General features: G+C 41.3%; 1 protein-coding gene across 1 annotated transcript; it reads right to left on the bottom strand.

The window, feature by feature from the left end:
* Positions 1-1,361: 1,361 nt before the first annotated feature.
* LOC116939127 (sodium/glucose cotransporter 1-like) lies at positions 1,362-25,607 on the bottom strand. The gene is made up of 15 exons (XM_076062156.1): positions 24,873-25,607; positions 19,398-19,469; positions 18,394-18,498; positions 16,879-16,938; positions 16,104-16,208; positions 13,812-13,917; positions 12,537-12,617; positions 11,053-11,270; positions 9,374-9,509; positions 8,461-8,568; positions 7,924-8,074; positions 6,387-6,555; positions 5,278-5,493; positions 3,685-3,832; positions 1,362-3,232 (listed from the first exon to the last, which is right to left on the bottom strand). Exons 1-15 carry the CDS (start codon positions 25,005-25,007, stop codon positions 3,024-3,026), a joined length of 2,019 nt encoding a protein of 672 aa, XP_075918271.1. The 5' UTR covers positions 25,008-25,607; the 3' UTR covers positions 1,362-3,023.
* Between the last annotated feature and the right edge of the window lie 455 nt (positions 25,608-26,062).

The following is a 26,062-nucleotide window of genomic DNA, read 5'->3' as shown; positions in this document are numbered from 1 at the left end:
TGTTGACTTGTTGATACAATACACATTTAAGGGGCTGGATTTAACATAATCTGTTATGTTTTCAGTCAAAATTATCTTACTTATTGAATTACATGTTTGATATTGTCTGTCTTGTGTTTGCCTAGAATTAACTTTGTCCTCTGGCAAGTGTCATTTCATTTGCATCCAATCCACCTTGCGTTATATTTGCAAGGGCAAATACGTACGACATTTTTGTGGTTTATCCGTGAGAATTCAAATTAAATTCTAATATCAAGGGACCTCCTTTTTCAGTACCAAAATATGAGAATAGGGTTTCCCCTTTTTTCTGGCAACACGTGTTGAGATGTTAAAACACCAAACAGAAACCTTTGACAAGGAATCATGTCTATATTAACCACAATACTTGTGGTCAGAATGCAAACAAAAAACGTACTCTGATAGTGGCATTGTCCTTGAAACTGATTGGTCCACACCAGAGACAGCTTTCTTTTGGGCCTCGTCTCAAAACGGTGTTAGACCAGAGGACGCCAAAAGGCATTTCAAGGACAATGCCACTATCAGAGTCTGTTTTTTGTTTGCATTCTGACCACAAGTATTGTGGTTAATGCAGACATGATTCCTTGTAAAAGGTTTCAGTTTGGTGTTTTAACATCTTAACACCTGTTTTGTTGCCAGAAAATTAAGGGGAAAACCTATTCTCAATTATAATTACATTTTTTCATCCTCCTTGCCAATTTTATAGATTTAGGTGTTCAATATCTTTGTGGTTGTTGTATTAGCTGTACAGGATACTCTCATTATATTCTCAAATACCAAATGTATTCCTCATCCTTATATATTCCCTTTTTTGTAGTGTGCTTTGCCCTAAATTAAACGTTGTTTCATTCCTTTGTAAGGTTGGCCTATTTATACATCTTCATTGCTTGTTTTTTTGGGGCATATAATGGAAGTATCTTTAGCTTGTCGTGGCTCGAGAGCTTTCATGTTTTCTGGGGAAATTTGTATCTGACGGTACCTTTCAAATAAAAAATGCTGTTTAATTTCCAGAGCCACTGAGAATTCCCACTCCTCTTTTTTCCCCTCCCCAAATACTACAAGGTACTGTACTGTCATTTGCAACTGAACAAAGTTCGAATATAATATAACTTGAGAGGGGGAAAACAAAAACATCCCATTGGCTATAATGACGAAGAATTTTCTGAGCTACCAAGTGGCAACATTGTCCACGTGAATATAAATTAATCTTGACAAGAATGATATTTCATTGTGCACAAATTAATCTTCAGTTAATCACTGCAAACATCGCACAATCGTCTCTTGATTAATACATATATGTGTAAGCTCATGGAATTTTAATTTAAAATGTCCATTATAAGGAAAACCTCGCAGCACTTCCATTTATTAGCACACGAAAGGAACATGAAAAAAACCGAATTAAAGTACAATTATTATGGTAACATTTCACAATAAAAACAGTATCGCATTACCAAATCATTTTTTTCAATTTAAAATAATTAAAATATATATGCACATTGCAAACAGTACTTAATGTGTAATACAATGCGGGATTTTGAATATAGAAAATTGGCAGCTAATTCGATGACTTTTTTTAACAAGGCTATAATGTGGAAAGTTAATTATAAATTATATTATAAAGGCGTACAATTGAGATACATTTCTCATGACCAAATCACTCAGAACGTACCCAATTTTGTCAGATCTTGGAAGCTAAGCAGGTGAATGGGCCTGGATAGCGATAGGGATGGGTCATCATCATGTTCACCGGGTTGTTACCTGCTGTGGGGCTATATGCTGAGCAGTAGAGGGCAGTAGAGTACAATTTATTGTGGTCTCGAGCCTGATTTTTATGCCCTCCATGCTTCTTGTCTTCACCAGCGTGACGTATGATTAGTATTGCATAAAAAAATCGTGAATTTTCTTATCGATCGGAATGTACAATACACAAGTTACAATCTAGTATTATTTATACATGTCTTCAGATTCTATATTTTTGGTGTTTTGATATCCTGCTCAAATGAGCGCTAATCTCCCGTTTACAGCCCTGAAACAGTGGTGCACATTACACATTTCTATGGCAGGCACAAGTTTACTATACCGTATTCAAGTACAATTACATTACCTATATATCCAGTGCAGTTGAAACATGAAGCATCTGATGTCATATATCTACAAAATGTTTGAAAATCTTAAATTCGTTATTTCAAATGAATTGTAAAATTATTTGGATAGACAATCTGGTTAATTGAAATGGAAAAAAAACCAGGCTATCACCGATAAATTATTGTTAATGTACATAAATAATAGAAAACATCGATTTTATTTCTACCAATCTTAATATTATTGTGCTCCTTTAGAGATTGTATTTATGTTTTTCACACTTTTTCACACATGTACTGACATGCATTGACAGTTGTTTCATATGATGCAGACTCAGGAACAAGCTGCACCTTTTAAATAAATTGCACGACGCAAGAGGTCGTGCGACCACTGAACTGGCATCACTGCAATCCTGAGTTTGATTCATGATAATACCAGCTTCTCAAGTGTGCCCTGTAGATGGTCTCTAGTCAGCAATGACTGCACACAAAAATCCAGTCACGTAAAAAAATATTGTTACGTAATTTAAATAAATGGCAGTTCTGGTTATTAAAAAATATCAGATCGACCGCCACACGGAGGACTTGTCCAGGAATATCCCCCCCCCCCCCTAATGTGGATGAAAAAAGGTTATTTGAAGTAATCTCGGAGGTAGTTTTGTCATATGTACTTCCTTAGGCTGTTCTTTAACATACGCACTGCTCTCTGAGAGTTTCTTATGGATTTTCCATCTCATGCCATGACACTGATAGCACAATTAGAAAACTATTTTGAAAAAAAATCACGTGAACAAAATGCATACTGCAGAAATCATGTTTCACTCTTGTTTTTATCCAGATGTGATTGTTTTGCCACTGATACTTATGTTTATTTGAGCAGTATGTGTCACTTAAACTGCAATTTGAAACTCTTTCATGAAATAATTATGCATAGAACCCCCAGAAGAACACAGCAATTGCCATGATTATGATTGCATTGACATTGTTAAAGTTTCTCCATAGAGGTTTTTCAGAGATATCTGTGAGCAGTTTTTCTTGGGCCTCCATTTGCTCCTTGGTGAGCTCTTCCTGGGGGGCAGAGTCCAAGCCACAGAACCACATGCCCGCCTTTCTCAGGCAGCCAACACAACCTCCTGAAAAGGCACATTCTGGTTTTAATAACACAACGACACCACACTCGGTTATCACATTTATCATAGATTATAGTGGTGGTTTGGATTTGCAAACCATCTGCATTTTTACGACCTCAAATTATCACGGATGGCCCCGATATTGTCAGTTCTCTTCTCAGATCTCGGAAGCTAAACGTGGTTGAGTCTGGTGAGTATTTAGATGAGATGCCTGCGAATATAACTTCTTGACTTGTGTTGGGTTACGTGAAGTTATGTGTTACCCTTTTGCGTGGGAATGTCTCGGGGTGCTCCGGTGTTCTACCACATGAAAGCCGACAAAAACTCACAAAACGAAATTGACCAAATATGCCAATGCAAGACCTTCCTGGAAAAAAAGGGTGGCAACTCAGGCTTTGTATGAGAAAAGGGCAGTGTCAGCATTCACTCCTGGATGCACCTGTTCTGGTTTTTACCTGGTGGTGTTTTGTTTTCCTCAAGTTCCTCTGCTTTCTTTGCCTCCAGTTTCTCCTTCATCTTCCGCGCATTTATTTCCTTTTCTTCTGCATCCAAATCTTCACGCTTCTCCTTGCTGTGGCGGAGACTCCACACCAACCTATGAAGCTGTAGGGTGGCACATGAGGATAGGGATTTGCGTTTGTAGGTCACTAAAATGCCCCCAGAACTCAAAGTGCCTTAAATCACACCTCAGATCAACTCTTCCTGCTATTGTATAGCCAAGAGGACCACTGGTGGCAGCTGTTCATTTTATATAAAACATTTTGAATGCCTTTTGTTTTTTTCCACATTGCACTATCAGCATCATGCATTGATATGTAATATCCATTTGGATCTCTTGTAGGGCGATGCAACGCTTTCTCGTAGAGAACAGCCCACGGAAGCGGATATTACAGAGCTACTACCGAGATCCTTGCAAGCGATCTGTGGTCCACAGAGTCAGGGCCGGATTAAGGCCTCCAGAGATGAAGTGAAAAGTTTTTTCATTTGTGAATGCTGAATTTTATTTGTTGTTAGCCTTGTAAAAATAAATTTTATTTTTCTTTAACTTTGTTTTCCTTTTGAAAATATTACTGGGGGCTTCACAGTACCTGTAGCCCAGGGGCCTACAAAATCTTAATCTGGCCCTGCACACTGTAGAGAGCAGAACTTTCCCACCCGCCCTGCGACAAACAGTAATGTTTGTCACATTACAGTAAAACCGATATTTTAATGCTCAGAGCTGCGATTTTGCCCAAATTAAGTTCAGAACCAAATTGTATGTGATAGTGTTTTGTGCAGCCATTAGTCATAAAACTGAGACCATCAAATCGAAACACTTGAGATTTTGGCTTCATTACGGGCAGCTGCGTGGATTCAAACTCAGTATCTTATCGGTGGTAGCTCAGAGGTTTGACCTCTGGATCACCTGGCCACCTCAGAAACCCTGCGTGCGTTCTGACGGGGGGGGGGGGGTTGATTCTTTCCATAGGTCAACCACTCTTGACTTGCCCACGAAGCCAATACTGATCCCAGAGGGCTGGAGAGTTAAACCAAACTCCGACTAGGATTTTAACTCACAACCTTCCAATATGTCAGAATATAACCCGCAACCAATGCATTTTGCTGCATGTTACCCAGATTTAAATTGCTCAAAAGACCTTGTATTTGCATTCATATTTAATTTGCTTCTTATAAGTGAACTTAAGGTAAAAAAAAGGCGCAGTCCTGCAATTTCTTGCTCACACTACTGCTGACTGAAGGGCCTGCAATAGAAGCAGCCCTAGAAAGCTCTTCGAGTGTGTCTTTGGCCTACTCTTCCATGCTGACCAGATGTCTTGAAAGAGGTATCAGTACCCATACTTTACCCCACCACATTTGACTTGCCTATCGGTTAACTGCAGGGCACCCATTTATACTTCTGCGTCGACATGAACGAGGCGATTTGATAAACTTGCTCCATTGTTTCAACTGCCACGATGGGAGATCGAAACCAGCAAACCGTTAGACAACATCGGCACCCCAAGTATCTGTATCGTGTTGTGTGCATATATGTTTGCAGTGGTACTTACGTGTTTATCGTCAATGGGTTTTGTGAAAAGTGAGATGACCACAACGAGGACGCAGGTGATGGTAAAGAGGATAATTGCAAAGTAGAGGTAATGCACACCACAGATGATAGTGGGGCAGTTGGTTTTATTTTTGCAAGATCCTGTGCCGTAAGCAAACTCAGTAATCAAGCGGGACATGCCAATCAGAAAGCCCAAAATGAGGCCCCAGAAGGCTCCCTGCAACGGCATAAACACAGACACATTGAAGAGAAACTCGTGAATATGATTGTATGCACCACAGCGTAAAACATTCAGCGTATATATACTGCACAATCTTCGATGCAGCAAGATTTTTTTGTGGTCGACTTGGGTTCCGTGCAACTTTAGTCGCTGTTTTTGTATTGTTTCAGTAATTGATTACCCAACCATTCATGAGTCCGATTTCTCGAACCTTGGGTAAAATTAAAATAGTTCCGGGGGAAAAAAAGTGTCACTTCTGTTTCCACATGTGCCGCTGGATGGGAGGTGATGGGCTTGGCTTGGTGAGATCACCAGCATCGTCAGGAGTCTTAGACTCTTGGATAAAATAAAAAATAGTTCCAGGGAAAAAAAGTGTCACTTCTGTTTCCACGTGTGCCGCTGGATGGGAGGTGATGGGCTTCGCTTGGTGAGATCACCAGCATCGTCAGAAGTGTTAGACTCTCGGATACAATAAAAATAGTTCCAGGGAAAAAAAAGTGTCACTTCTGTTTCCACGTGTGCCGCTGGATGGGAGGTGATGGGCTTCACTTGGTGACATCACCAGCATCGTTGGGAGTGTTACACTGGGTCTGGCTTGTGGTGCAACGGCCATGAATACATGGGCCTAAGTGATCAACCACAGAAAATGGTTGATTTTCAATATACTTAATCGAAAAATCGTCCCAGCTCTAGAATTATGTATATACAGTAATTAGCAATGAGTAAATGAAATAATTAACTTTCAACAATGCAAATCCTAAATCTTCTCTTTGCGCATGTGCCAGGCGGATTGTTACCTCGCAGGATTGTGAGAGGTGGTACCAGCTTGGGGAGGCCTTCATCCAGCAGTGGATTGATCATGGCAGACTACGGCACGAGAGGACCCTTACCTCCTCATTGACACGCTTGACAAAGATGGCAAGCAGGAAGACGGCTGCGATGGGGGGCCCCAGGTAGCTGGTGATGGACTGAATGTAGTCAAAGAGTTGCCCACTCTGAGCACCCTCAATGATGGGAATCCAGGCTATGCTGATCCCAATGAGCACCAGGATGAACACCCTGCGAATGCGCACACACACACACATCCAGCCGTGCGAATGAAATTCGCGGACTTTGATAACTCGCCTATACCCCACCGCAATGACTTAACCTCTGGCACATTCACGTATATCCGTGTGCTATCTCAAGCCTGGATGTGGACTATGGTTTCCTGATAAACACTCCACACCCACCCATATACACGACTGTTTATGTAAACATTGTATACTGTGTATTATGTACTTATCCACTGGATAAACAGACGAAATCACCTCAGATACACTTTTCTTCATTCACGGAAAGCTAAGCATCGTTGAGTCCACATAGCGCCATGAATAAACAGGTGTTATAGGCTGCTGCTGCTGGGCTACATTGATGTGCGGTACTATCCTTCCACACCACCATGCCTATGGTGGCCATCTTTACCAACACACGGTGACCAGTGCGGTGAAGTATGACCGAATAACACCCACGACCCGCACGGCATAGGGAGACCCTCGTACAGCAGGGGATTGACACAAAGGGATATGCATGCACTTTGGTGAACGTGCAATGTGCAAGCAACACAGGGCGAACTCGTGCATATGCAATTGATGATGTTCGCAATAGTGCATGGCGAAAGCTTGAGAGAAGATTTGCTCAACACGTGGTCGAACCTAAATGAGCACACTTGGATGGCGAGTGGCTGCATAAACCCATGTGCATGCTTACATACATAAGTACCATTATTGTTGTTTGGTTGCCTAATACGACGTACTGGAATGTAAGACCCAGGCAAACTTTTGCCTATCGATTAAGTTACGCGAATCTGGTCAAAGAACAACAGCCACCATTCACTACTAAGTGGCGGTGACGTCACCATGGAGCTTGTGCCAGGCTAGGTGCACTCTGAGGCCACGTGAAGTGTGGACATACCCGTCAACCCATACAGTTTACCCATATTCTTGTACAGGCAAATTGAGTTTTCAGGTCCATACGGCGTACAGCCGTTTAAATACGGGCAAAACAAATGTCTTTATTTGTGTTTCTCCCTTGTGATAGGACTTTGTAGGATGAACGTTGAGATTTATAAGGGCAAGTGGTAATCAATAAGGTCCGTATTGGTCTGTAATAAGGTAGGCACTGTTTAAGGGGTTAACAAGTATGAGTGTTAAAGGCTCGCTGACAGGAGGTCACAAAACAGACCCAGGTGCCATGGGTTGGCTTGTCTGAGATGACTGGCAGAGGCAACACCCGTGCTCCCTACTGTGCCACACACATGCAGACTAACTGGATTAAATAAAAAAAACAACCCCAGCTCTTGCTTTAAATTACAGGTCATCAAACGCGTCGTATAATCCGCAGAATACAGTGACGATTGCCTTGGAGATGCACACTGGCCATACGCACCTGCCAGCAAGCATGAGTTCACGCTCGGTGGCACTTGTGCGGATTTTGTTGTAGATGTCCAGGGTGAAGAGTGTGCTGGCGCTGTTGAAGATGGAGGTGAGGGAGCTCATGAGGGAGGCCAACATTACGGACAGCATCAAGCCTCGTAAGCCTGCATGATCCACAGCACCACACAAGACACAATCAGTGGAAAGAGGTGGAATCACACAACAAACAACACGGTCGTAGAAAATGTCAACAACACGGTCGTAGAAAATGGAAACAACACGCTCTTGCCGTGTATTGTAGCAATTGAGCTGTGGTGATTGAATTGGTTCATAGGGACACCACGTATTTTTTATGACCAAACTGCCCAGAATTACAAACTAACTTCCCTCTCCTCGACCAGCGTGGTGAAATATGGTCAAATAATCCTCACCACCCGCACGGTGTGGGGAGGCCCTCATCCAGATTGGATTAACAGGCAGGTGATTTAAAATCAAATAAAAATCGCTCGTGATATTCCCCAGGGGTGTGTATGTGTGTGTGATGCCTTACCATTTGGCATGAGGTTGATGACAAGCAGTGGGTAGGCAATGTTGGTACAGCCCACGTCCGTGTCACAGTACTCCTTACATTTCTCAGGCTCCACACATGCCACAACATCTAAGAGATCACCGAAGAGCAACACAATACACACAGTTGTGTCTTACGTGCTCAAATACCTCAAAACGCGTCTAATTCATACGCTTAATTAAGAGCAGCTAAATTAATGTTAACAAAGCTGATCGAGCACCGTATATGTATAGCAAAGGGTACACAATGTAGGTGCAGTAATTCTACAGCACTATTTTCTTTTCTTATTGAAATCCCCAATACGCACTATGTTAATTGAAGCAGCAACTGTATATCTCAAATGTTTTAATATCATGTGATCAGACGCGAAGTTGCAGTGACAGAAACATGTTGACAGCATGATAATCCAATATCGAATAGCATCAATAATCATATTACAATACCGTATTCCCAAATTATTTATCGGCAGTTTATATAACCCAAGACATGAATTGCGTACCGTAGTATTGATAAATGCGTACATAGTGCAATGGGTAGCACACTGGGTGTGCGATCCAGAGGTCGCTGGTTGAATCCCTAGGCATTGGAGTTCAAATAATGGTGGAAGTTTCTGAGACCTCCCTCCTCTATCCACCCAGCAGTATAAATGGGTAAACCGCAGTCAATGGGCAGGTCACGTGTCGTGAGGTAAAGTGTGGGTACTGCCACCTCGTCCAATATATCTGGCCAACATGGGAAAGTAAGCCAAAATAGTGGAGGCCCTCCTGCCAAGAGTGGTGTGAGCAAGTACTTGCAGGCCTGTAACTTTACCTTAGATACAACATTGTATTTTAATAATGTTTTGAATAATTGTATGGCACTGTATAATGATTGGTATGGCTTTTTTTTGTTTCACCTGTGTACAAAATGCGGCTGATCATGCCTGGCATGACCATGAGGTACATGGGCAGCAGCTTGAGGTAACCACACATGATGCAGCCACCCTTTACGTGGGACATATCCTTGGCAGACAGGCAGCGCTGTACAATCACCTGGAGATGAGGTAAAACAATAAAAACACTGTTCCTACTGCGTTGGCAGTGGTGCAACAAAGACATAATAAAAAAAACTCAAAACACATTCGTTAATAACGCCTGCCATAAACAGGGAAGATAAAATAAAATAGGCAACGTCTTGGGCAAAGGACTTTCTTCATAGCAGAGCAATGGTCTTAATAGCAGATAGAGAAGGTCTCTCTCTGCTATTATTCTTTGGCTCTTTCGGTAAAGTCACATAGTCAACCGCCACTTTTTACAATTTTTTCTTGCTGTGGTTTTCACAACTGATGATGATTTATTGCGTTGCAATCGAAACGTCGTGATAATTGTATTGTTTTATTTGTATTATTTTATTATTTCCCTTCTACGTGACTTTACCGAAAGAACCAAGAATATTAATCCCTGCAGTCACGAAAGCTTTAAATCGAAATTTCACGTAGATAGGTTAAAAGAAAATAACAAAAATAATAATAAAAATCCACGACGTTTCGATTGCAACGCAAGATTGGCGGACGACCTCCATGACGAGCGCGTGGAGGTGGCTATGTTAATGTGAGATCTGCCATTAACATGCTAATTTCTCACATTAACATCAATAGCCCCGCCCACTTCGTTTATGACCCTTGGGCTCCACCCATTTCAAACCTTCAAAACAGTCTGCGTCAGCAGCTTTCCTCTCTTTTTCTCCTCCTGATGACGACCGCGTGCGTTGCGATCGAAACGTCGTAGTTTTTTGTTATTTTCTTTGAACCTATCTACGTGACTTTACCGAAAGATCCAAGGAATATGAATTCCCGCAGTCACGAAAGCTTTAAGTCAAGATTCTCTCTCTGCTGTCAGCTAAAAACTAGACACCACACAACCCTAACCACTTGGGAATTTATTTTCGTAATAATTTTCAAAACCAGTGAAGTCAAGTGCACATGTTTTGTTTTTATATAGGGACATTAAGTCTTGCAAAGGGAGAAGTGTTTTATAAATTATATGTATAATCTTGGAAGTGGTTGGGATTTGGCCTCAGCAGATGAATCGCAGTGGTTTGAATGCTTTTTGAAATTATCTGTGACATCAGGATTAATCACATTGCCATTTGCTCATGAGATAGCAGCATACAAATATAACCTCGTCATAAGCAATTCAACAGACCTGATTGTGATCATTCAGAGATGTGATGAAGCCAAATACTTTTATTTTTGCTCTACTTTAGTACTTGAGTACAATCTTCACCAGCAACTGACCAGTGTGATGAAGTATGGCTAAACAATCCCCACGACCTGCAGTACATGGGGAGGCCCTCATCCAGCAGTAGTTTGACTCAAGTGTTCTACTTGTAGTCAACAAAATTACCAATCTATCCCAGTACACAAACGACATAACGCTGAATGAACACATTGATTTGAAGGAAAAGATTTGTTGGAGGGTATTCATTTTACCGAAGTCCGTTCCCGTGCCCCTCTTTGCCCCGTCTCTCTGCAAAACCCCGCTGCCCGTGACATGGAGGATACACCCGCGTGTTATATTTCTGCGCGTTGCTCACCTGATCGGTGCACCAGTACCAAGTCGCGATGATGGTCAGGCCAAATAGGAGGCCGGGCCATGGCAGATCGCCCGTGATGGGGTCCCTCAGTAGGTTCAGAGAGTCTGGACGAGGTGTGTAGCACTCCTCGCTGATGTTCATCTCCGGCGGTGGCGGCGTCGGGATGGCCAGCATGTATTTTTCGTACATGGCATCGTAGCCCCCCACAGCGTTGAACGCTGTACGGAAAAGGGGCACGTGAAGAGAAATGCACGAGGTTAACGTCTCACCGTTTTGCAAAACAAAAGACTCCCTCCAAAAATATACAGCCCGTGCTCAATTGTTTATTGTCTTTGCCTATGTGTCAACGTATTGGTATGTTTAACGTCAGTAATTCAGCAAAGTGAGATGTCCATGTGCAGTGACTGGTAAGCGTATATATGATATTACATATTGGCAGTAGGCAGTTGAGACGATTCAGGATATGTCAAAGTTTGGGATGGGTTTTTTTATCGTCCTTATGCAGAAACTTTCTCTTTTAAGAAACACATGAGTAGGTTGGCCTGGGGCTTCAACTCATAAATGTAAGACGTGGAGGTACACATGAGCTCTTTAGACTACAGTATTGTACTACTGTACAGTGTTACTCAACTGCTCAGGCTTTATCACTTATGGCTGCCGTGATGTCATGGTTAGCACACTGATCTTGCTATCCAGAGGTCACCGGTTCGATGTCACAACTTGGCCATCGAAACGATAGGCACAAGTCTTATATTCCCCCGCTACTGTCTACCCAGCAGTATGAATGGGTAACGCCACAGTTAGTTGATCGGCACGGTAAAGTGTAGGTTCTCCCACCTCTTCCAAGATGTCTGGCCAATGTGGAAAAGTAGACCAAAAGGCCCTCCAGAGGTTTCCCTCTAGAGCTCCCATCCAGTGGAGACCCCTTTTTGGCCAGCAGAGGTATGAGCAAGAAATTGCAGGGCTGCACCTTTACCTCATTACTTGTTGGTAAAGTGGTTTCCAAAACCATAGGGGTTGGGTGTCTTTTGACCTTTACCTGTGTTCACATATCCCCAACTTTATGCAGGACAAGAGAGAGAACCGTGCCTCAATGCTCTGGCAAGCCTGCAATGGGGTGGTGTTCATTTCTGTTTGCGAGACAACGGTGGAACTCACAGCATTCCAGTCGTGTATTATTTACACATTACAAAAAAGTTCCAAACCGATTATTATTTGCAAGTACGATTGTGATCTCAATCCAAAGGTCACGATTCAAGTTTATGAGCAGAATTTTTTTCTCTCAACTATGTTTTCTTGTCCGTATTGTGTCTCATTCATTTTGGCGATCAATCACCGACATGGAATTTTTATATATATAACCTGCGTCAACAAACCCCGATAGGGATTGTCGCAATTAGCATCATGTTGGTGATATTAGCAGGAGTCAGCGTGTGCGGCCGATATGGGACGTTTGGGGTTGTCCCCTGACAGACCGAGCTCACCGAAGACCATGAGGATTAAGGAGCCCACCAACATGATGACAGTCTGCACGGTGTCGGTGTAAATCACCGCAGTGAGGCCACCTGGTGGTGAAAGTTGGACAGGTTAAAGACAAAATTACAAATTTATCACCATTTGAAGAGGATTGTACAAACCTATCGTGAGGACTTTTCAAAGTTTCTTCCGTAAACTCCTTAATTAAGTACGTATTATTCCTACAATTACGTTTCTATGGGCGGTGGGGGAGATAGAAGTGGTTATAGCCTGCTGCACCGTGAAGCCACATCACCGAGTTTGATTCCTGATCACGGCTGGCTTTCGTGGAGAGAGATATCTGAACAATCTTCACCAACCTGCACTGACCAGCGTGGTGAAGTATGGTCAAACCCCCCCACCCCTCTGGGGATACCTTCATCCGGCAGTGGTAATAGAGCTGTACATAAATGTTGTATTGATTCAAAATACAGTTTTCTAGGGTTAGATCACGTAAATATGTGTCGTTAAATCCGCTACCACCCGACACAGCCAATTAGTAATGTTTGTCACGTAAGCAGAACATGCGAAGTCGTCACTAGTACAGCACACCGGTGTGTTGGAGAGAGCAAATCCGCAACATTGACAATCTGAGTACGACGTTTCGCCAGTACTTACAACTAGCCTCATCAGGTGACAGCCAGATTTGTGGAGAAATCCTCCCGTTTCTTAGCGTTCTTCATAATAATACAGTTCAAAAAGCTTGTTTCACTGATCCAAAATGTATTTTTTTCTAATTATTCGTAATCATTTCAAATGATTTGGAATAGTTTAGGCATCAATTGCATCCATCTCTTTCCAAGCAGGTGCAGGTATAAACAAACTGAGACTGTTAAAATTGATTCATGAAAACCTTTCCATTGCCAGGAATTGATATCCGTATTTACATAAACCTCTAAAAAAAGTTACGGCTGCAGCATATTGTTACCTTTAACGTTGTATGGAATTAAAATAACATCGTCATATCAGTACACGGGTTATGCCCTTGCTTTTTTCTCTGCGTGATATTTTAATGATCTGGTCTTTATTTTTTTTTGGTAATTGCACACGATAACAAAAACATTATCCGCACACTAAACGGCTCATTAACAAACGTCACGTTCAATTTTACCGTGCAATGCGTACACGACATTGGGTTCCTTTAAATTGGCAAGGCGTAAAATTACAGTGAAATTACTGCCACATTATTCGTTCCATGCCCCACGGGAGGCGGGGGGACAATGTCACGGACGCCCTGTGCTCACCAGTCACAGTGTAGAGGCCGGTAATTATAAGGAGGCAGATGACAGCCAAGTAGATATTCAAGCCGATCGCTTGACGGATGAATATTCCTCCGGAAAACATGTCAGCCTGTAACAAAACATGTCAGCGGTAGGCTTTAGCGGTCAGAGTGCACGATCACTGTTTTCACGGTTAACGTCGTTCCTACAACTTCACTCACTCATTCCATCATCCACGCACGTTGGTGACTCGACTGACTGTTTCGTCACGCTAATGGGTGTTTAACCCACCACACCACGTGTGTTAACGCTTATCTGCAGCAGTATGGCTTCAATGGTTCTGTTTGTTACTGGCCGTTTTGGGATTTTGAGGCTTCAGGCCTGTGCTCAGCAATTTTGATTTAAAAAAATAATTGATGGTCGAAGCGGCTTTTCACACTTTGCCCACCTCCCGTCTCCCTACCAGAGGAGGATGTGATCTTGCTCAGCTCCATAACTTCAGAATTGATCGGTTGATTGAATTTTTTTTGCTCTGAATAGTAAAACAAGTAAATAAATACATTTGTTTTTAATAAGATGGCTTCTTCCCCCTTTTATTCTTCTGTAAAACATTTCCATTGCTCCGTGAAACAGTCATGGAAAAGGTGACGTTCGTAATTGCATAAGTTGCAATGGCCAAGGTGCAAACCTCCTGAGATAATGATTTACTTTGAACTACTAATGGCTACACTGCGCTAATTCTCAAACATGCGTAATGCATGCACTTGCAGTTAGTTTTTTTGGATATCCTTTTACATTCCGATTAAAACGTAACTTTTACGATAATAGGTCATTATGTTTCCCAAACTACTAATTATACGAAGCACACATTTAATGGCGTTATAATGCTTAGCGGACTCGACTTGCAATCCACATCTCACAGATTCAATCGCCAGGCAAAGTTTTCAATAAATATAATAATTAACCTGATATGAATTTTTTTTACAAATTTTATCTACGATCAGACACTAACAACTACTAAAAAATTTTGATTTTTCCGCAATAAAAAATGTTGACGACTTGATTCAACTACTTGCATTTAATGACGTACCCATTGGAAACCGCTCAATTTAAAGATTCCATTATATATTTTTTTATGAGAAAGAACAACAACGTATGAACTTAATACTCTTTGAGGGGAAGCTCCTATATTTTACCGTTTTCGAATTATTCAGATTTGAACATCATAAATTGCGTATTTTTTCGTTCAAAACTGCTTTAGTCCGAATATCTCAAAAACAATCATAGATAGCACAATGGTACTCGCTTTAATTGTGTTTGCTGTTTAACGCTCTATCAAATGAAAAAAAGCAATCTTATATTTTGAACGGTTTATGAATGAAAAATCTAGTTTTAAAAAAATATTTTCCTGTTGTTTTTCACCTAAAAGCTACATGTGTACCAAATTTGAGCTGTCTACCTTGTCATCTTCGAGAGCGTCTATGGGACAAACCAGGCATCACCTTCTGGACAAAGTGTAGTGTTTACAGAGAAGTCCTCGTTAGTGCTCTGCTTTATGGCTCTGAAACTTGGACCCCTTTACCATCACCCCTTGCATCAACGCAACAATCTCCAGCAAAGACATCTGAGAAGTCCGATGGGGATCAACTGGCAAGATAGAGTAGCTAATACTAAAGTCCACTCCAGAGTAGGAATGACTGCAGCTTCGCTGGCCTGGACACATCGTCATAATAGGTGAAAACAATTGCTCTTTGCTCAATTTCATGAAGGTTCGAGAAGTAGAGGAGGTTAGCCCTTGTGCTATAAGAATGTACATCACTCAAAATTGAGAAGATGTGGAATTCCTGTGGGTTAATGGGAAAGGCTTACTCAAAACAGATGGCAATGGCATGCAGGCTTGTTCTCACACTACTCAGTTGCTTGAGAGATGGTGTCTTGAAGACACGAAGAAACAACAAGCTAGGCGACGAGGTGTCAGAAATGGTGGTTGTCGAGTGGTGAAGCTGGATCTCAGGAGTTATCCATAGCCCACTGTGCGTGTGATCTCTGTGGAAGGGTGGCTTGTCGTTGAGATGCTGGTCTTGCTTTTCACAAGTGAACTCACAGAAACCAAACATAGCAACCGTATGAGATGCCAAAGAATGATCGACTCCTGATGCAAGATAGGTCATCGTCCTTGAGTATGGACTGCAACATGATGATGATGATGATAATTCATGTTGCTCTCAATGAACAATGCAGTCTGCTTTATGTATACGTGCGACGATGATGCCACCAAAAACAATCCTTTCCTTGGGAATATAAATGATGGCTTACCGAGATTTTGGTGAGTACATAGAGAATGAGGGACAGGCCAGACAAGTAGTATTGTATCCTGTTTCCCCCAAAGCGCTTCTTTAAGTATTCTGGCATTGTGACGACCTGTCAGAAGATAAGACAAACAAACAGCAGGTGATGTTATAGCAAAGACGTGCAGAGCGTTGGTGCACAGTGAGTTGGTTCTCCTTATTTACACTGGCACATTTCAGAAGCAAAACTGATTTTCAGTTGGGAAATGAATAGGTTATTTAATTTAAAAAGTGATTGCATACTCTGCGAGTGGCTACCTGAACCTGCAGATAATGGAGGAAAGTAAAAGTTGAATGATGCATCTGGAATTATCTGGTAATGTACATACACTTCGTATATACATTGAGATACACATGAATGTAATTGCAAGATATATTTGCCTAATTCATCCACAGTAGTTTTCCTTAACATAATGAAGTAAATCTGCAGATGATAGCATAATTAATACACTGAGCAGATAAATGAGGCGTAGATGCAAGTACACGAAGTTATACTAATACTGGAAATCTCACGAATGACGTAGTAATCAAAACCACTTGACATGTCAATATTTCAGAAGGTGCAGGTGTTGCGTAAACTTTTATGGATGGTTGACGTGTGTACAATCTGTGCAGGTTTGATTTCCCCCTTTGCGGTATTTGCGGATGTTAATCTGCATTGTTCAGATTAAAATCACAGAGTTAATATTTCCTCTTCACTTGATCAGAATCCTTGGAAGCTGCACGTCGTCGTCGGCTCTTACCCCCGCCGTGATGTAGATTGGCACAAACAGCCATCCCAGCAGCACCACAATAAACAGAGCCTGCAACAAAAGAAAATTTCATTTTTATTTTCCTGAACAGGATGTTTTTTTTTTACAACACGAATCACTGTATAAGAATGGTATATTCATAACAAGCATTTTAGACTCCCTCCAAAAAAGTGGAAGTTACCACCAGAGTACGTGCGTAAGGAAACGCGTCCCATTGTCAAATAAAAATGTTAATCTTCTGGTTCAACTGCTGGATTACTCGTATGTTATTGCATATGTACAGCGCCTATGTCAATCCACTGTGTGATGAGGGCCTCCCCTCACCGTGTGAGCCATGGGGGTTAATTCTAGATTTGAAGTTTTCGTGACTTGCAATGATCCATACTCATTGGTTCTTTCGGTGAAGTCACGTAGGTAAAAATAAAATCAAGTTCATCAAATCACGACGTTTCGGAAGCAACAGAAGCCTCCGTCATCAGGTGGGATAGTCACAGCAAGAAAATTCCTTCTTGCTGTGACTATCCCACCTGATGGCGGAGGCTTGTGTTGCTTCCGAAACGTCGTGATTTGATTAACTTTCGATTTAAAGCTTTCGTGACTGCAAGGATTCATCTTCTTGGTTCTTTCGGTAAAGCCACGTAGAATGAGACGTCGTGAGAATTTTATTGTTTAAATTTTATTTCATTATTTTATTCTCATTCTACGTGACTTTACCGAAAGAACCAAGAAGGTTGATTAACTTTATTTTATTTTTTATCATGGGGGTTATTTTACCATGCTTCATTGCACTGGTCAGTGTGGGTTGGTAAAGGCAAGGAGCATATACGGTGGATCTTAGTACGGCATACAATGATTATAAGTGGTAGTAATATAAGTAATATAGATGATGTTGAGTGTAAAAACATCAGTTAAAACACAAATGTTAATTTACAGCCCCTTTTCAATCCCCTATTGGTTGAAGATGTGTACGTGCTGTGCTGGTCATATAGAGTACAGCAATTGATTGAACTGTGATAGTATAATATATATTTTCAAATTAATTTGGCAATTCTGTTATCAGGGTCATATGATGAAGATATTTCCCTTTATCAGTGTGCTACTTTGTGCAGAGAATAGCTCCATAAGATGGCATCAGCGAACTTTTTCTGAATTCACTTAAATGGGCCCTTAAAAGTGTTAATCATATACCAGTCAAATCAAATGAATTAAAGAATAACTAAACTCATGAATAATGTAATTTAAGTGAATATTTTACATTTCTACCATGGAATTTTTTTGCATTGCCAATTGGTAGCATGAGAAAGCAATTGCAGGGACTGCGACTTTAAGGGGGGTTTTTACCTTTTATTCCAACTAAACAAAGCCAAGGACGTTAATGTTACACACAAAACTCGTTTATTCCATGAGGGCATTTCCAATTAAGCCAATGTGTAAAAGTGGCATCTCCCGGTGACGTGTGTCATCTCGACAAAGAATTGCAGTGTTCCATCGGGGTGCCAGCCGTACATTCCACTCGAAGCCCCCTTGAGCAATCCCGGCCGCGGCTCCTGACCCAGCCAGGCCCACGAAGTGTCCGCTGCCAATATTGCTGGCAAACAGGGAGGCACCGATCTGCAAAACATGCACGTGTCAGCTCTCGGCACCGACCACTGCTCCCACAGTAGCTCTGAAGGTTGCCTTGTGTGACACTTTACAGTTAATAAATAAAGGTCTCAATGCAGCTAATGTGTAAAAAAAAAAGGTCAGGGCTGATGTAGTTAAGAGACAAGCCTGGTTAAACACTTCCTCGAACCGCAGTGAGGCAGCTGCTATGTATGTGTTAATGTACTACCAGGCTACCCTTGCTCCATTTGCCGCTTCTGTGCTACATGTGAATAAATCAATCCATTGAAAAGAGGGGGCCGGTGGGGGAGAAGCCAGTGCTTTCTTGACAGTGTAAAGTTTAAAACTCGATTCTGAGAAGCACAAATGCTTCAAACATTAATGTTTTTTTAGTTCAATGCACTGTACCTGTGCAGCCCATAGCTTAAATCCTCTGCTGGATTAAGACCTATTGACCCCGTGCGGGTCATGGGGGTTATTTGACCATACTTCCCCATGGTGATCAGTGTGCGTTAGGAGCATTAGATACAGAAGAATGCAAGTATAGTACAATAAAACAACTCATTTTGCAGCACTATGGCAACCTAATTAAGCGTTGTGGTCATCCAAACAATCACTATACAGCCTCAATCCTACTCAGCTTCTAATATTTGGACAAATTTGGGCGTATTATGGGCCATTATATTTATTACGAGTTGAAAATGCAATTGGCATGACATACCATTAAAGATTAAGACAAATTACACCATTAGTTTTTTTCCCCTTTTTTTAAAGTAAGGTTTCAAAGTATTAATGCATTAAATCTGTCCGTCTGCCTGTAATAGGGGACACGATAACTCTCTTACAGATTATCCAATATATATTTTTGTGAAATCTGTCAGAAACATTTGAAAGTGAAGGGCACTTACAGGCCACCACACCATGCTGCGACCAGCGAGGAAAAATCCTCCCACAGTGCTCCGGTTACTTTTGTACATGGCCTGTGAACACGACACAATTTTACATAAAAGCAATTGATTATCATCATCACCATCATCATCATTATGTTTCTGATCGTATAATGTCTTAACAGAAGTCTCTGACTGGATAATTTGGGATTTTTAATAGCTGAAAGATACAGTAATAAATTAATGTCAAATATGAATGCCGTTGATTTGAAGCTTTCGTGACTGCAGCAATCCATACTACGTGACTTTACCGAAAGAACCAAAGAGTATGAATGACGTTACATTAACATGTGACTATTGGTGTATTTTAAAACAAAATCATTCTGGGTCCATTTCATTTCCACATGTCTCAAAGACTCACCCTGACATCTAATTTAGGCACTGACAGGCTATAATAGAAGCATAAATTACAAAGACTCTACACAGTCGTCAATACCACTGTCGTATCATTACGAAGTAACAAGCGTATATTCCATCGGTAGTCATATTCTTGGTTCTTTCGGTAAAGTCACGTAGAAGGGAAATCATAAAAGAATAAAATCTAAAACAATAAAATTCTCACGACGTTTCGACTGCAACACAAGCAATCATCATCAGGTGTGAAAAACCACAGCAAGAAAATTTGAAAAAAAAAGAAAAAAATATTGCTGTGGTTTTTCACACCTGATGATGATTGCTTGTGTTGCAATCGAAACGTCGTGAGAATTTAATTGTTTTATTTTTTCCCTTCTACGTGACTTTACCGAAAGAACCAAGAATATGAATCCCTGCAGTCACGAAAGCTTTAAATCGAAATCCATCGGTATTGCTTAAGCTTCTTCCAAGTCAACGTAGGAACTATGAAATGCAAAACTTTTACTTAAAAGCATAAAATATTCAGCAAAAGTTCACACTTTTACAATGCACTCTATTTTCAACGGCTACTCGAAAGTTGTATAAACCCTCTTAAGGCACAGCAAACACATGATAGATAGGGAGTCAGCAACACAAGTATACCTGTACATATATTTTTAGAGCATTGCACGGTACCCGTAACATTTAAATGCTAATGTGCATTTTAATGTCCATGTAAATCAATGGTCACAACTATGAGTTTAGTCTTATTGTCATATAAAGATGTAGTCAATAGGTGTGTTCTTTCTTTGTATGTATGTATGTTTTTTCCACACACACACACAGACAAATACTCAGAGAGGTTGGCTCACATCTTAAGCAAACCTTTAGAAAAACCTTGAAACGTCAGTGAGTGTACATGGGTAATGGTTTGAAATTATTATGTTAATATTAGTAATTGATTTAAATCTGTACGGTAATGAACATGCAATTATAATTTGGAATTATATAGCGTCTAATGGCAACTTCGTCCCAAGAATTAAAGGGTTAAAAGTGGCAATATAAATGATGAAATTAACTTTTGTGATAAGTATTGTTTCGTCTGCTATTCATTCTCAACCCGTCAATTCTCATGGCACTTGCAAATACATAATTAAAAGCATATATTTTAAAACAAATCAGTATATATGTTCAATGCATACTGACTCTAAGCAGTGTTGTTAATGTCTATGTTGTATGTAAATAATGTAATGATTCTAATTTACATTATATTGTCAATCCACTTCTGGATGAAGGTCTCCCCACACCCTATCATGGGGAACGTTTGACCATACTTCACCACACTGGTCAGTGCGGGTAGGTGAATGGTGGGGGGGGCTCACCACTCATCACTCATGTTAGCCATTGCCAGGAGTCAAACTCAGGTTGCTGGGTTGATAGCCCAGTGCACTAATCAATGTGTCACCACTCCATTGTTTTTTCTTGTGCTAAGAAAAATTCTGAAGATATTCAGTGAACTTTAGAGTTCAAATGCAGTCGAAAGACATTGCTGCCCGTAAAATTACATGCAAGAACGATAGCTGTTTTTTTTCTCCTTCTAAAGTGTAACATTTAAACGATTGCCTTTCTTCTGCTATCCATCGGGGATTGTTCTGTCAACGTTTATTATGAGTTACATAAACTAATAAAGAAACTTTATAACAAAATGAAATGTATCAAACGCCCCAAGATCTATTCTTTTAAGTATTTTTGTTGCGTTATGCTTTTTCTATGTTTACACATTGTAGTCAGTTTATAGTAATGCCATTGAATGTTTGAGTAACAATGTAAAATATCCTCGTTGTCAATGGTCTGCTGTGTTATACTTAAAAAAAAACGAAAAAACTTTGCAACGACCTAGAATTTCTTCTGGGCAAATCAAAGGTTCCATTTGTTTTCATGGCCGACAGAGCCGGGTGTAAGGGGAAGACGTGGCGGAGGTGGCAGGACAGTGCTGAAGGTTGTGGAAGATTTCTTTTTTGCACCTCCTGTCGAGTAGTCTCGCCGGCCGGCGTCTTCGTGTTCTGAAGAAGCAAGGCAGTGACGGAATTTTACGATGCTCTTTTTTGACCGGTGGTACTTGACTGAGACAGCAGAGCTCCAAGGTGGTTGGAGGAGTGCCCATGCATTGGGGCTGGAATTAGCAACATCTCGTGACCCCACCGTTCCACTCCATCCTTTGAGGTGTTCAGAGTTTTAGCGACTCTTTCAACGGGTTGCCTCTCCTGTTGTACTTCCTATGGGGTCTCCTCTGACCAGCTTGGAGTATGCGTATGGCTCACGGTGGTCACACGGGGGATGTATTTCGTGGCTGCTGCTATGAGGATATGGGTTTATTGCTCAAAGGTTTCTGGTCTAGGCTCAAAGCGCTGTATCCGTTCTTCATGTTTAAGTAAGCAGCCCAGTTTGCTTTGCAGAAATTCCAGCTTGGCTTCTGTGCAGACACTATAAGTGGCACTTCGATGCCTATTTGCACAACGGCTGGGCAATATTGACTTTGGGGGAAAGGTCCAAGCGTGATTCGTGAAGCTGATAGGATGCTTCTTCTGTTATCTTTTGAGAGGAAGCAGAGTTCCAGATTGTGGTCTGTGTTCCACATTGTGGAGGAGAAAGTATCGGATTTTTTGGGGTCGAAGAGCAGATGGACATCGTCAATCGAGGCCCAGTCTGCCAGCTGCTTGCCTGCTGCATTATTTGTGTGGCATCCCCAATCTGCATTGTCACCGTTATACTGCCGGATGAGGGAGGGATGGGAACGTGGAATTAACCATTCGGTGTTCGGTGGCTTATGGACATGAGCCAGGGATATTCGGCCTACTCTTACTATGGTGTGCTAGGTTCCTGTGGCCTTCTTTATCTCAATGACCGGCATCTGGTGTATGTGGTAATACAGCCCTTCGCTGCGTCGACAAGAGGCGGTGAGTTTGTAGCCATGGATCCGGTACCTTGCAGCATTCTCTTCGATTCCGGCACGAGTCTCTTGCAGAGCGATGACATCTATGTTGTTGTCGTTGAGTATCTTGGAGAGGTAGTCACACATATATGTTTGATAATTTCTCTGCATTCAGCTGGTGGATGCGGAGGACCGACCACAAACTTCTTTGACCTTGGCCCTGACGAGGACCATTTTTTGACGTTGCTAGTTATAGGAGGTGATCGATGTTGTGACGTCTGGTGACCTCTTGACGACGTTCGTTGTGTTGATGAGCAGCACGTAACGTGTAGGCACAGAAACACTTGACAGGAACAAGTGGCATGGAGGCTGTAGTTTTGTGCCGAAATCAAGGTGATATCAGTTTTCCAATGCAATAAAGTTACACTTCACACACCTGGGTACAGATTTTGTTTAGTAAATAAACTGAAGTTTTTAAAATGTTCAACCATAGCAGAAGGATAAATATTCACCCATGAAAAAGTGTTTATCGGCACTCAGATAAAACACAGTCAATACCCTAAGCAGCCCATTCAGATTTGTGGAATGTATGCTAAATTGACAGTAAATGACTGGACCTAATTTGGACTGTTCATTTCTCATGTTGGAAGGAATGCCATGGTATCAATGCTAATGGTGCATGATTGAATATACTGAAATACGTGTATAGATGAATTCCAGACATTTTAAATCCACCAATGGATAAACACCTCCCCATGCCATATCGCTCATGGGTTTTTACTTCACTCTGCAGGTTGGTGATGGGGACAGAGGGCAGAACCGGTTCTGATATCACTCACCACTGATGTTAGCCGCGACTTAGACTAGACCTCGGCTTGCCAGGTTTATATAATAATAAAACAATGTATCCAGCGTAATTCCTGCAATTGAATCCCACAACGCTGCACACCAATTGTCTAGTTTCGTACACAGATAATACAAAAAACAAAACCCACTACTTAGCAGATAAAAAAAAACATGAATACATGAATAAATATAAATAAAATAATCACGGAGAAAATAAATTAAAATAAATAAATCCGTTCGGTCTCCATACCCCAGACCACAATCCCAACATTTCACCGGATTTTGGAGAACCTTCACTGAAGGAGTGGTGGAGTGGCCAAAAAGTTACAAGTCAGTTGGGCAATAATGTAAATGAATCTTTTCCAGCATATGCCTGGACAAATAAATAAGCCAGCATGCCAACAAATGTACCATCACTCCATCCTCAATTGATTTATAAATATTCAATGACATTCCCCCTGAAAACAAACTGTAAACACATTTTGTATCTGTGCTAAAATGCTAGGGGAAAAAAAACCTCGAGTCAACACCCCAAAGTAAGCTTATGTTCAAGAAGCCCAACTTGAGAACTTTCAAGTGCTCTTCCCACAAGCGTGACAATAAAACACAGGCTTCAGAAATAGAGCTCCATGGATTCAAGGTGTTTGAGAAATCTCTATTTTTATTAATACGCAATCATTTACCGTCTTGCACTAGATAAGTGCTTTTTTAAATAATATTTTTGTGCCAAGTTTATAACATTTGCACTGCCCAAGTAGGTCAAATTTTTTTCTTCCATTGACTGCTATGCAACACAACAAGGATTCATTCTGTTAACGCAACGAGTGACGACAATTCCCGCCAACAAAGTAGTTCATTTTAACCCAACTATGACCGTGAAAATGTTATCAATCATGACAACTACCGACGGAATGCCTCTGTAAGAATGAAGACAGATTGAGATCATTATTAAGTCACGTCATTGGAGACTGCAGTGCACTGACGAAAAACCAAAATGGTTATAGACTATTCTGTACCGTGCATCTAAAGAGATTTACTTAGTTTACCGATTGGCTTACCTGATAATATTGGGGGAGGGGGGGGGGTAATTACACACCCTTCTACTTTAGATCGACATTTACTAAGAATGGACTTCATTTTTGACTTCTTTAGTAGACTGGACTAGAAAAAATGATTGACAATTAAATTTTCTCTGTCTAGATTCTCGCTGAAAACACCGAATACAACGAAAGAAGTTCAACACATCACACGCACGCGTACATTACTTTTAATCTTTGATGCAAGTCAAACATGGCAGATCTCCCATCCCCCCCCCACCCTCTTACCCACAGGCCGACACCAAGCACAAACACAAAGTAGCAGACGATCACGGCGATGTCAGCCGCATTGTTGATGCTGTTGGTGCTTTTAAACGGAGGAGTCGTCGGCATCTCCGTGAGCGTACTAGTCGTCGGTTCCATTGTGGCACGCGTACGGGTTTACACGGCGACGCCACACGTTCAAGGCGAAAATCGTTCACGATTCAGGTGCAGGGGGTGCTTGGAAGAAAGTGAATGGAGAACGCATTGTGGTGCGGGAGAGGCAAGGAAGGGGTTTATATCTCGCGGTGTTAATCATCAACAGGGAGGAGCTTAAAGGTGAATGCAGACCACCTATGCGGCGTGGCAAAGTATGTGAAGACGGAAGCTTGTGTTGCCTCCGAAACGTCGTGATTTAATTGTTTTCTTTTATTTTATCTACGTGACTTTACCGAATAAAATCAAAGAGTGTGTACAAAAATCCCACGGCGTATTGTAAACTCAACTAAAACTAAGCTACGTTGTATTGTACCAGGGTAAGTCATGTAGACGTACTCCCGTCCGTAAGCATCACGTGGAAATTTATAGCAGCCAAATACTCTGAACGCATGTTTCTAAATGTGGAGGGGAAAAATGGAGGATTTGGATAAAAATCCACATGACCATGGGGAGAACGTGCAAACTCCAAATATATTCATTTATCCAAAGTAATGTACACATACTCTCGTCCGTAAAGCATCATTTTTTACCAATTGGTTGCAGGTAAGCCTTAATTTCTCATCCAATGTTTTCCGGAATCATGGGAGTACAAGGAACACCTATCCATGATAATTCTACGTTATTGTACCTTATATTCCTATCATCCCATCAACAGGTTATCGGAAAATAAGCTCACATGGATGTGGTGTGCAAAAACTATTCCCTGAACAGTGTTACAAACTGTGCCGGTTGGAATTAAACACTGGTTATAGTTATAGTGTGAGATCTCAAGAGGCATCAGGCAAGATAAGTACATTTATATACACGCAACTCTTATATCAGAATCAGAATGTTTATTATAACCTCGGTTATCACGAATGCACAATATTCATACATTGTAAGCTCAATTGAACATTTCTGTCTTGCATGTTCTACTGAACTGGTTAAATGTCTGTGAAGAGTCTCCGACATCGCGCAGTGGCAGTGAGTTCCAGGCCGATGGACCTCTATGTAGGTGA

Source organism: Petromyzon marinus, chromosome 5, assembly GCF_048934315.1.
Source record: "Petromyzon marinus isolate PM22_M1 ecotype Great Lakes invasive population chromosome 5, UKy_Petmar_22M1.pri1.0, whole genome shotgun sequence".
NCBI lineage: Eukaryota > Metazoa > Chordata > Hyperoartia > Petromyzontiformes > Petromyzontidae > Petromyzon > Petromyzon marinus.
This window is presented reverse-complemented; position numbering and strand designations above follow the sequence as displayed.